At 38.1% G+C, this 13,147-nt stretch overlaps 1 protein-coding gene across 1 annotated transcript in view; it reads right to left on the bottom strand.

Annotated features, from left to right (window-relative positions):
- Positions 1–13,147, bottom strand: part of Agps (alkylglycerone phosphate synthase) — a 98,442-nt gene that overhangs the window by 53,569 nt on the left and 31,726 nt on the right. The window contains exons 9-10 of the mRNA XM_021156099.2: positions 10,723–10,848; positions 9,170–9,278 (exon numbers count right to left, since the gene is read on the bottom strand). Of these exons, the coding sequence (XP_021011758.1) occupies positions 9,170–9,278; positions 10,723–10,848 (235 nt within the window). The remainder of the gene's footprint in view (positions 1–9,169; positions 9,279–10,722; positions 10,849–13,147) is intronic.

Genomic DNA, 13,147 nt, shown 5'->3' with positions numbered 1-13,147 from the left:
GAGAGGCCCATTGGACTTGCAAACTTTATATGCCCCAATATAGGGGAATGCCAGGGCCAAAAGAATGGGAATGGGTGGGTAGGGAAGTGGGGGGGCGCTATGGGGGACTTTTGGGATAGCATTGGAAATGTAAATGAGGAAAATATGTAATAAAAATATTAAAAATCAAAAAAAAAAGTGTGCAGAGAGAGATGTGAATAAAACTGAAGAACTTAGGTACCACATTGGAAATCAATGTCCAGATCATGTTTGGAATCCCTAGAGTGACTTACCAAGATGTACACACAGTGTTAAAGACTAGTCTGAGTCAGTGAGGTATAAATCAGACTGATTAGTTGTTGATATATTGATATATTCATTATGTATATCTGTTGTTTCTATCTTATTTAAAATATGAGCCTCTTATAATTTGCATGGTCACAAAAATCTCTTTAAGTTTGCACAACTAACATTTTAATATATAAAAACAAATGTAAAATAGAAAACATAACTAAAATGACTAAAGTTTTTTGTTTCCATATCTTTGGGATATAATTTCAATGATTCACCCATTTATAATTCTAGAAACCCTCAAAAGAAAATAATGGCTATTGTTATCCTATTGGTTACCCACCATAACTAGATGGTAAAACCCTAATGGTGAAGACACAATACACTTTGGGTCCAGCAAATAGAGAAATCATGCTGAACTGATCTGGAAGTTTTCTCCCTGCTGGCTACCTTTTATAGTAGTGGACCCTGAACACTACAGTATCAACCAGCCAGGCAAGATGTTTGCATGGCCACAATCCTGGCGTGACCATTAGGGAGGCAAACAACTGTGTGTATGTACAAGGGTGGGCAGGGACTACTATGACCCTGACAAACAACCTTGTGACAGTTATGTTTATACCCACAGATGAGCAGGCTATCAAGATCAGAGAAGCTTCTTTTTGCAATAGGCTTCAGTCTGTGCAAAACTGGTGAAAGTGGTGAAAATAACTGTTGAGTGCTCAACTCTAAATGGGACAGCTCTACCAACACCACAAAGTTCAGGGAACATTGTGGAAGAGAAACAGGGAGAATGTAAGAGCCAGAGGCTGGAGTGAGTGCTGAAAATACTGTCATCTGGACATGGTGTGGTTGTTGCACTCGTGAACTCAGAGGCAGCTATGGCTACTTCCACACAATCAAGCCAGTCAGTAATTCCAGCAGATTGTGCAGGTGCCCTTTAGGGCTCTACTGCTGAGCAGCTATTGGTAGAGGATGGCTGCTACAGGAGGAAGAGTCATTTTTCTTCAGGGATGTGGCCACTGGTGGGTTGCCCATGCTTGTATAGGCAACTCACTTAACTCAATGAGTTACTAAATCGAGGAGGAGGAGGAGGAGGAGGAGGCGGAGGCAAGGGAGATGTGAGGGACACCTTAGGGAGGCACAGGGAAAGTGTGAGGCTGAGAGTGGATATGCTCAAGATATATTGTATACATGTTTCAAATTATCAAAGTAGAAATAAAAGGTATTTTAAAAGAAAATGCTAAAGTTAATAGCTTTTAATGTATTCACATGTATGTATAATCATTACTATAAACTAAATTAGACCATTTTAATCTCCCCACAACTGTACCAATTAAACAACCATGCTCCATTTCCAGACCCATGCCCTAGCCAATTATTCATAAATATATTCTGTCTCTATGCATATTCTGGATATTTTATATAAAAGGAATCTCATTTGTACTTTTTTTAATTTGCAATGATTTCAAGGTTCACTTGAAACAGCATTTATTTATATCAAAGAACTACTATCAATAAACTACTGAAAATTCTGAAGCTGGTTTATGTAGTAACTACAATGAAAAGTTCATTTAAAGAAGCTGCATAACAGCACAATACAGCTAATCCTGGTTACAGAAGTGTGGGTGAAGTGGCCCCACAAGGGAGTGAGGTGGCATGAGCAAGGGAGAGATGCCCTTTCCTTCCCCTCCCCTCATGCAGCAGGCAGGTGAGCTGGCCCAGAGGTCATGAGAGCAGGGGAGCGAGCCCTGCCCCTCCCTAATTATAGCTCTGAGAGAGTGGGCCCTGCATCTTACCTTGAGCATCACAGTAGAGCTATCCCTGGTGGCAAAGGCATGGGTGAGTCAGCCCCAAGGGCTTGAGAGCATGACCCTGTCTGTTCCTTGCTGGCTGTAGCATTGTGTAAGCTAGCCAGGGGCAGTGTTAGAGAGCTTACCCTGGTGGTGCAAGTGCAGAAGACCTGATGGGCTGACCAATACTCAGGCTCACACACTACCAAGGCCCAGATCCAGGGCTTTGAGTTGTCCCACCCAAACATCTACCCCATCTATGAATTGCTGGAGCAGGTAACAGGCCAGTCCTGAAGATCCAAAGCTGCGGGATCTCTATGACAATTGAAAACAACAGGGTATCCAAGAGGAGTTCTGGTGAGGATCCAGTATTGATAGAATAGCAGAAGCCAGAGGCCTCAAAACTTAACAGTGACTGGTTGCAATGAACATTTGCAGGTAAAGATGTGTGGACAAAAGGGTATATTGTGGGATATATATGCTGACACACTATAGCTTTCATGAAACTTTTTTATTTTTTTATTCTATCTTCTTTATTTTCTTTGAGTAGGGGAGATTGCAAGGGCAGATGGCAAATACAAAGGGGACAGACAGATGAGTGGGATTGCATGATGTGAAATTCACAAAGAATCAATAAGAAGTTAAAAAAAAAAAAAAACCAAACTGCCCAACATGCGATCTGGCAGAAAATGGAGTATCAAACTTGAAGACTGACAGAGATTGTGACACATTGTGCTATAAAAAGAATAGAGGGAAAAACAAAGAAAAAACTAACAAAGTCTCTGAAAAACATCAAAACCCTTTAGTTACAATACTAGATAAATAATGAAAGTACTGTTAGAGCAGAGACAAAACATGGAGCAGAACAATTATTTTAAAAAATAGCTGACAATTTCCTCTAACAGTACCCAATACATCAAATAAGTTCAAGAAATATCAAGTGGGTCAACACAAAAATATCCACAGACAGCTGATGATATGAATGCTCAAAGACAAGAAAAAAGTCTTGAAAACAACATGGAAAATGATCAACAAGAAAATTTTATAAAATGTATAGCTGACCTGAAGCCAGAAAATAGTGGACTAGCATATCCAGAGAGCAAAGGAAGAAGCCTGTCAACCACAAATTATGTATCCCACATTCAAACTATGAAGACAAACAAAAGCTGAGACTTTGTTCAGACCAGGTTCTGAATAAATCCTAGAAGTTCTTCAAGTTGGAAGACGATGACCTCAAACAGAAGAAAATCAATAAACAAAAGATAAAAATCACAACAGGTAGCACCAGCTATATAATACAAGGGGGGAACCCCACAAGGCTCACATACTATGAGATTCCTTTTATTAAAGGCCAGAATATGAAAATCAATATAGGCAGAAAATGACAAGTTGTTTGGTAGAACACAGTTGTGATTACAAAGGCAAAGTTATATTTTTACAATTATAAAAGACAATACAGATATTTACTTCTTATATATCAGTGGTTCTCAACCTTCTTTTAATACAAATCCTCATATTGTGATGACCCCCCAACCATAAAATTATTTTGTTGCTATTTCACAACTGTAATTTTACTTCTTTTATGAATTATAATATAAATATCTGATATTCAGGATATCTGATATGCAATCCTTGTGAAAAGACTGTTAAACCCCCAAAAGGGTCACAACCCACAGGTTGTGAACCACTGTAATACAACATTTAAAACAATGCTATAAAACAATACCATTATAATATACTCAACACTTGAACTTCAGCATCACTGAGCAGGGTAGAAACAATGGTCTGTGCAGGCGGATGACTTGAATCATAGGAACAGACCAGGAGAACCAGAATGGATGAATAACAAAAGCTCTAGGTATATACTTGCTCTCCTTCCTTCCAGGAGACTCATTCTAAGTCATACAATTATATAAAGTAATAGCTATACTGCTGAGTAGGTTATACAGGTGATATGTATAACCATATAACATAATGGAAAGTTTAAAGAACAGAGCTAGAAGTGCTACCTCTGTGTTTTATGACTGCTTAAATAAGGTGTAGATTTAAAGCCATACAGCAACCACTAAAAAGAAAAGAAAAAAATAAATAAATAAAGTCATAAGAGAAAAAAATATTTGCTAAATGCAAAGGCATGCAAAACTGGATGGAGTGAGTAGATACAGGTGTGGCAATGACATTAAATGTGAATGTACTGAGCAACTAAAAGACAAGACTGTCTAAATCAGCAGTTCCTAACCCAAAGGGAGCAAGCTTTTTGGGGGCTAACAACTTTCATAGGTGTCACCTAAGATGATTAGAAAACACAGATATTTTCATTCATGATTCATATGAAGTAGCAATGAAAATAATCGTATGGTTGAGGGGGTCACAACATAAAGACTGTATTAAAGGGTCACAACATTATGAAGGTTGAGAACCACTATTGTAAATAATTGAAAGGTATGGTTGTTTCAAGAGACACACTTTCAAATACAGCTAGACTCAAATATGGTAAAGGTGTACCGGTGTACCGTGCAAACAGTACTAATAGCAGACAAGACTGATTTAAACAGAATGACACTACACAGTGAGCAACACTTGGAAATGATAAATAAATGGGAAGACACACAATTATTAAAAGATGGTGCTGATAACAGGAAGTGAAAATATATGACGGAAACTGATACAAATGAAATGGATAATGAATACTTGGACACCTCAAAACCCCACTTTCGGTGATTTAAGAACTAAGCAAAAGGAAGACTGAACAATGATTTAAGTAAATTTGCCCTCATTCATAGACTAAAACATACCATTCAGCAATAGCAGATTGTAAATTCATTTCAGGCACACACACAGTATTCTTCAGGACAGACCACAAACTAGGCGATACAACAAGCCTGAGCAGATTTCCAAAGCCTTCCCTTATATAAAATATGTTCCTATTATGGTTGATACAAAATACCCCCAAAGGCTATGTGTTTAAACCCCTGGTCTCTCCCTGTTGAGGTGCTGTTTAGGAGTCTGTGGAACCTTTAGGAGGTAAGTCTTCACTGGAAGACTGGCAGTGAGAGTTACAGAATGACCCTACTTCTACCCAAGCCTTCTACTTCTTGGTCTATGACAATATGATCAAGAAGTCCCATGTTCCTAGCACCAGGACTTCAAGTCACTGCCATTACCACAACCCTCTCTCCCCAGCCCTGTGACCAATACAAATGGTTCCTCCCACAAGTAATGTTGTGCCTGGTATTTAGTCAAGATGATAAAAAAAGTAACTAGACAACAAACTGGCATCAGGAATGGGGTTTTGCTATACTTGACCATGTGGTTCTCAGACTCTTGGATATGGTTTGTGAGAAGAACATGGAAGAGTGTGAAGTGGTAGTTTAGAGAGGTCCTAGAATGCCATAAACAGGACTTAACTCTTAATTCTAGTAAGAGTTCGGAAGACCAGATGCTAGCCTTACTTAAGAGTATGCCCCATAATTGTCTCCTTCCTGGACTCTGGTTTTCACAGAGACTCCAAGTTAAACAAATAAAATAAATATGATGTGAGCTTGGGTCTAACTTCTTTCTTTTATATGGAATTGCAAGGGATTCAGAATAGTCAGGGGGGAAAAAAAACAGGTCTCAAAGGCCTCACACCTCAGCTGCAAGATATAGAGAAAGCAAGCTGGAACTATTCAAGGGCTGTTAGAAAAAGCATCAACAGTCTAATCTAGCTATGAACCCTATGAACTACAAAAACAACCTATCAGGAAAAATATGCCCACCTGTGCAATCAATCACTCCATAAGAGGAAACCCATGCTATTTAATATTAAAAAGCAAGCATTTTCCTGAACAAATAAAGCCTCACATAAATTGAAAATATACTCTCAGGTAACTTCATTATTAAGAGAAACAGTGTCAAAAAGAGTTAATGGGGATCGAGGGAGGGGTCCCTGGTTAAGAGCACTGGCTGATCATTCAGAGGTCCTCGGTTTAATTCCCAACACTCACAATCCCAGGGCACCCAGTACTTTCTTCTGGCCTCCACAGGTATTGCATATACATGGTGCACAGAAACATATGCAAAGACACATACACATAAAATTAAAAATAAAGGGGCACAAAAAGAATGGTGTCACCTGATTCTGAATCTGTCCTCTCCCTGCCCTCCCTGTACAAGGCCTATGACTTCAATTTTAGGGAAAAAAAAAAAAGATTAAATAAATAAAACAAAATGCCCTATAAACCTCAAATTACCTCTAAAGCAAAGATAAAAAGAAAAGTTTCCCTTCGACCTACTGTAGTTCTCAACACTAAAGGACTGCAAGTGTGAGAAGGACTGAAGGGAAGCTTAAGCTATTGATCACACAACAGAGCTGAGGGCAGAGGGGTCACTGGCCAACACCTGAAATCCCAGCATTGGAAAACTGAGTAAAGAGGATTATAAATTTAAGACCAGTCAAAGCCACATAGTAAGTGCCAAGCCAACCTAGGCTGAAAGGTAAGACCCTCTAAAAACAAGCAAACAAATAAACAAAAACCAAAAAAACAGGAGCACAGGAAGATTAAAAAAAAATAAAGTACAGCAATTTAAGGGACAAAGAAAATACGTACAAAAGACCTTCATACAACAATAATGTCAAAATATTATATAAAACCATAATCCTATACAAGTCCTAGAGATGACCACATAAGGAATTGTGAAAAGGGCTAAGAAGCAAGTCAGGAATGGTAGTACATGCCTTTAATCCTAGCACTCAGGAGACAGAGGCATGCAGATCTGAGTTTGAGGCCAAACTGGTCTTCATACAAGTTCTAAGACAATCAGAACTACATAATAAAGACCCTGTCTCAAAGAAAAAAAAAAAAAAAAAGAACTACAAAGAAGAAAATGGTATGACTCAAGAAGAGCAATACTGATGAAGCAAGGAGACTGTGTGCACACATGTGTTCACCCTCATGCATACACACAAAGCAAAGGTACTCACGCACCCACCTACCCACAACCTATCACCTACCCACCCAGACACACCTACCTACCTGCACACATAAACCAACCCCCCACAGCTACCACCACCACCATCACAAATAGCTAATCTATCATCAAATGCTTGATATGATCTCTACCATGTCATTAGCAGACATTGTTGTTTGTTCTTTCTTTGTTGTTACTGTCAAAGAACAGAACTGATTGATAGGTCATTTCTCTACCAATGAAATGAACCAATTCAAGCCGGGTTAGAATATATTAAAGGCACTGGCCCTAAGGATGAAAGCCAAGGAAGAAGGGGAAGGGGAAGAAAGAGAGAAAGGGGGTATTTGCAAAGAAGAGAGATGGGAGAGAGAGTAAGAAAGAGACCAAAATATTTGGATTATATAGAGAAGAACCCCTCAGCTGAAATTTTTAAGGTTGGGAGCAGGGACTAAGGGATGCTGGGAGAACCTAGAGGACAGGTCTGCTTTGATATGTAAAATATGCAGCTAAGTCCCCAGCCCCAGGTCCTAAACCAAACACCAATACATGAATGCCTTAGTTATTTGTGAGGCTGAGGAGCACTGCAAAGGGGGTGGGGGTGGGGCTGCCTGGATCAAGAGTGAGGTCAAGGCTTATCTAAAATCTCATCTTGAGCCTGCCAGAAGTTGGACCATTTCCGCCTTGTTCTGGGCCTCCATGTCCCTGCTTACATAGCCTTACAAGCCCTACATCTGCCAACCTTGAGGTAATCAAGTAGCCTGGTGGCCTGGTTACAGGTTAAACTTCTTTTCTCCTCATAAGGTCACATTCCAGTGTGATGGCTTGTACATGCTTGGCCCAGGGAGGGGCACTGTTCGGAGGTGTGGCCTTGTTAGAGTAAGTGTAGCCTCTTGGGTGTAGGCTTTAATACCCTTGTCCTAGCTGACTAAGAGCCAGTATTGTGCTAGCAGCCTTCAGATGAAGAAGTAGAACATGCCTGCCTGGCTGCTGCCATGTTCCTGCCTTGATGATAATGGACTGAACCTCTGAACCTGTAAGCCAGCCCCAATTAAATGTTGTCCTTATAAGAGCTGACGTAGTTATGGTGTCTGTTCACAGCAGAAAAACCCTAACTCCAGCAAGCACCTGGAATTCTTCAAATAAGTCATTCCCAGGCATTCCCACCACCTTGGCCCCACCCAAAGATATACATTCACCCCAAAGCCTCTACCCACTCCCCAAAGAATTTAAATGGCCTTTGTTCCCCCCACCCCCCACTTAAATGAGCTGCTCAATGAGAAGTCAGTTGGTTTTTCATCTTGCTCACTGCAGAAGTCTCCTCACTGCCCTCCAACTCCCTACCCACCACCCCAAGCAGAGTGGGAACAACAGTTATTATAAGTGTTCTTCCATTTCTGAATATAACACTAAATGTTTCCAAACTCTATCTGTTCAACTCAGACCATCTTTTGAAGTAAGCAATGAGTTCTTTAGCTAAGTTAGAAACACTTTGTTTAAATTTATCATATTTCTCTAAATTTAAGGGATGTTCCTATTCCACAATCTGAAAAACAGGCCCAAGTTTACTCATACCATTCCCTTCTGTGTTTACTCGACAGCTTGCAAAACAGAAGGAATTACACATTTGGAGGATCTGAAGAATGGCATTCTAGCCTATCCAATATTAGCAAGCAAACAATGTATATTACTTACAAAATAAAAATTTAAATGACAAACAAAAGTTTAAAAGATACACAAATAAATGGAATTTAAAGCAGTTTCTAAAATCATCCAAAACTAAGTAACAAAACACATAATTATAGGAAAACAAGAGAGAAAGAAAATGTTTTGTCAGCCTGATAGAATTTAACTGTAATATAAAAGTTAAAATATTTAAGCCCTACCACTGTTTTTAAGATTCACTAAAAATTTTGAAAATAAAATAAAAACAAACAAAAAAATCACACTGTCTTTAGAAATATATAAGACTGAAGTGAAGAAGAAAACTGAGTAAGTCATTCTCAGAAAACCTTTATGAATTAAAACATAGTTAAGTCATAAAAACTCATTACTCTTTACATATATAAAGCATACCATTCTTTCAAAGATATCACAGACTTTCACAAAATGAAGTCATTAACTATATATTTTCCTAACAACTTTACAAATGCACCAACCTTCAGATCCCATAATGAAGTGATGGATATCAGGGCCCGTTGACATACGAGGTCCTTGGGAACTTTTCTCTATTACACCTCTAGGTGTTACCATTTTCATATGAACCACCTGTTTAATACAATGCGCAATATAAATTCCACACACCCGTTACATCTATGTCTGTACTTGCACACACACTCATTTATAATAAATTATACCTTTATAATAACACTACTTATTAAATAGTGAGCTAAGTCATCAGTTGTGATGACCTTCAGAATTCTCACATCTTTTAGTGATTTGTACACTGAGGATAAATATAATAATTTTCAACATTTTTCCTATAATTAGATACTAGTATCATGACTTAATTGTATTTTTAAGTCTATACGTCTATTAAAGAATTGTTAAAACTTAGAAACTTTTTGTGAGTTCTACTGTAGCCACAAAGACCAAGATACCAGTCTTATTAGCACTTACATAAAAGCTATGCAACTTATGAGCTTCAAAGGACACATAAGTTACAAGGAAATTTAAAAACACAATATGCTACATAATAACTCATGCAGTAAGCATGTTAGTTGTATGCACAATCATTGTCCCTAAAAGATCTTTAGGAAGAAAGTAAACTAAACTGCACACTGCAGTGGCCTATCAAGTACTTGTTTGACTTATTAAGCTCATAATAATCTACAACCCAAAATTAGTTTTCTCTACAACTGGGTTTAGATTTAATACAAAAAAGAAAACTGTAGTTTTTCATTTCTTAAACAGAATACCAAGCATTTTGAAAGAGTCCATGTAAAATACTGGATACTGGTAAGAGCTACTGTCTTGTGAAATTTATCTGATATTCCTCTCAACGGAGTATTAATAAAACCCTGGGAACTTAGGCTTGAAAAGCAAACCAAGAACAATGTTAGGAATGTTGCTTCAGTTAAACAGCCTCATAGGCTCTTCTAAAGTACAATCAACTACCAGCATTGCCTGCCTGTAACCCCAGCAAATGAAATGGAAATAGGAAAATTGCAAGTTTGAGGCCAGCCTAGGCTAAGTAGCAAGATCACGCAGGAAAATATCAAGTTAAGTAAATATTATCGAAATACTGAATATTAACAAAAAAAAATCATGAAGAACCTACTATACATCAGATTGGTGAAATTTTCTTTTAGTGTCCTTTACTCAAATAATTGTTCTAATATAATTATTGTATTTTACAGAAAAGAAAACTGAAGCTGGGAAAGGTAAACCAATTTGCCAAGGTCATGCAATCCCCAGAAAAGCTATAAATGCAATAAATGTCACCGAATATCTAATAAGGGGCCCAGAGTCACAATACTGCCGTGCTCCCAGAAGACTGGCACATGTTTAACATGACAGCTTATATAACTACGCAACAGAACCATTTCAGTGAGGTTCTTCAACTGTACAGAGAAAAGAGAATTCCTTCAGAAAAGGCAAAGATAAAATCTCCTACAGCAAGAATACCAACAAAAAAGACTGAACTCTTGATCAACTTGTAAAATAACTATTTGTATACTTTAAGTTAGACAGTAACTAGAAGTAAATTTACCAGGTCCTCAATATTGCCATAGATATTTTTCTTCATGCCTGACGCTCGAGTAGATATCCATCCTCCCACGGTGCTGAATTCCAGGGAGTCCGGTTCATGACCTGTACAATAACCACTTTCTTTAAGCTGCAAAGCAAAAATTTTTAATTTTACTGGCAAAAATGGTCCCATTTCATACAGCATTCAACACATTCTATTCAACTCCTTCTATTTGTTTCTAGTATTTTTGACACATTAAAACCTGTAAATAAATATATATTTATATTGCCTAATGGAAAACTTTCATAAAACTGAAAAGGTATGGGACAAAAAAACACTACTGTTCACATTACTTTGTTTTTAAAGCCAGCTGACTCTTCCTTGTGCCCTAACCCCTTCAAGAGACATGTTTAATACTTATGGAGATCAGATTATGCTTAAATAATTGCCAAATTCACCTAACACTTTCAATAAATAAAGCACTTCATCTCTCACTCTTCCCTACCCTAATATAATATGCAGCAGGCCTCCAGAAAACCTGAGCAAATTGCCTGTACTTAACTCTCTCAAGGAGTCATGTGTTTTAATGTACAGCCATCTGGCTAAGCTTCCCAGATGCAATACCATCATTTACTTGTGATGTGGACCAAGCATGCTTGGGCATTAAATAGTCACTTGTTTCTCATTTTTCTATATTAGCTTGGCTTCACCATCTGTACAGCACCTGAGGTTGAATGGATGCCCTTTACTGCAACAACACCGAAGCCACTCCACTGGAATCATTTCAGAGTCTCGGTCATCTCCTGTCCAATGGTACAGACACCGCCATCTGCACGCTCACTGTGGCCTGCACTCAAGCCCATCAATCTGTGCTGACCATCTGATAGTCATCCAGTGCAGCAACTGCTTTCATTTCTCACGTAAGCCATGCAGGGATGCAGATGATGCCAGCCATGTTTGTACCCATGTATCAAAGTGGAAGTGTGGCATGAAAACTGTGTGTAAGCCCACTACCTTAAATATAAATTGTTAGATTCACATGCCATCAATGCAAATTCTATTTTCTAATTTTGCTTCTAGGAAGACAGATTTGAAAGAACATCAATTGTTACTTTTTTCACTAAATATTCAATATATTTATTTTTAAGAGGTTAGTAACCAATCACAAATAAGCAAGATTAAATGAAAATTATCAATGTATTACATATCTTCCTTAGCTCCATCTTCAAATAATCTACATTGACATTATTTTCTCAATTTTATTAAATTAGAAGAAAACGAATTCATGAGGGACTGGAGAGATGGCTCAGTGGTTAAGAGCACTGACTATTCTTCCAAAAGTCCTGAGTTCAAATCCCAGCAACCACATGGTGGCTCACAACCATCTGTAATGAGATTTGATGCCCTCTTCTGGTGTGTCTGAAGACAGCTACAGTGTACTCACATATAAATAATTAATAAATTACAAAAAAAAAGAATTCATGAATCCCTAAGATATGTTAGCAACTAAGCAGGGGTTTGTCTTGTCACCCTGATGGTACTGGTGCTTCAGGAATGTTCAGTGTCAATGGTACACTTTAAATGACAGCAACTTATTCTATGACACATACACCTTACTGAAACCATTAGAAAAATAAAACAAAAAAATATATCACTCATAATTTGAAAATCTTACTGGCTTGCTCATCATGGTTTGCTCTTATAGACCCCCCAGGACCACCAACCCAGAGGTAGCACCATCTACAATGGGCTGGGCCCTCCACCATCAACCACTAATTATGAAACTGCCCTGCAGGCTTGCCTACAACCTGAGTTTATGAAGACATTTTCTCAGTTGAGGTTCTTATCTCTCAAAGAACTCTAGTCTGTGTCAAGATGACATAAAACTAGGCAGCACAGCTGGCCACACTGCTACAACACTACTCCTAAAAATTTAATAAACATTCAAGTATATGAAACTTCAGACTTAAAATTCTCCTCTAACTGAAAAGATGGCAGTCTAGCCTATTAGTATAATATATCAGAGTTAGAAAATAAGCTGTATATAAAAATGATCCATAGTATGATTGAACACATGACACATATTTGCCAATTATACTTTTGATTTATCGATGGTCTGTGATAATTAAAGATTGTTGTAATGCTAATTCTCCCGTATGTTTAGCAGCCATGTTGGAAAGGGAAAGTTTATTGGAAGAACCGTTTCTATGCTTTGGGCCTTGGATATGGGAAGTATTAAGTCAGAGAGCTGTAATACAGATGGGGTAGGGGGTCTACAAAATAATCGATATTTGAGAGACCACTGCAAATGTAATCCCCACAACTTAAGCTTTTATAATGGTGAGTTTGCAATTCCCATTAGACAAGCAGGGAACCAGAACAGCTAGGAACTGGATATGGTCATCTACCCTTCAGGAAAGAAATCCCAATTAATAAATTTGGAAAT

This window comes from Mus caroli, chromosome 2 (genome assembly GCF_900094665.2).
Source record: "Mus caroli chromosome 2, CAROLI_EIJ_v1.1, whole genome shotgun sequence".
NCBI lineage: Eukaryota > Metazoa > Chordata > Mammalia > Rodentia > Muridae > Mus > Mus caroli.
Note: the sequence above shows the minus strand (reverse complement) of the source record. Positions and strands in the feature narration are given on the sequence as shown.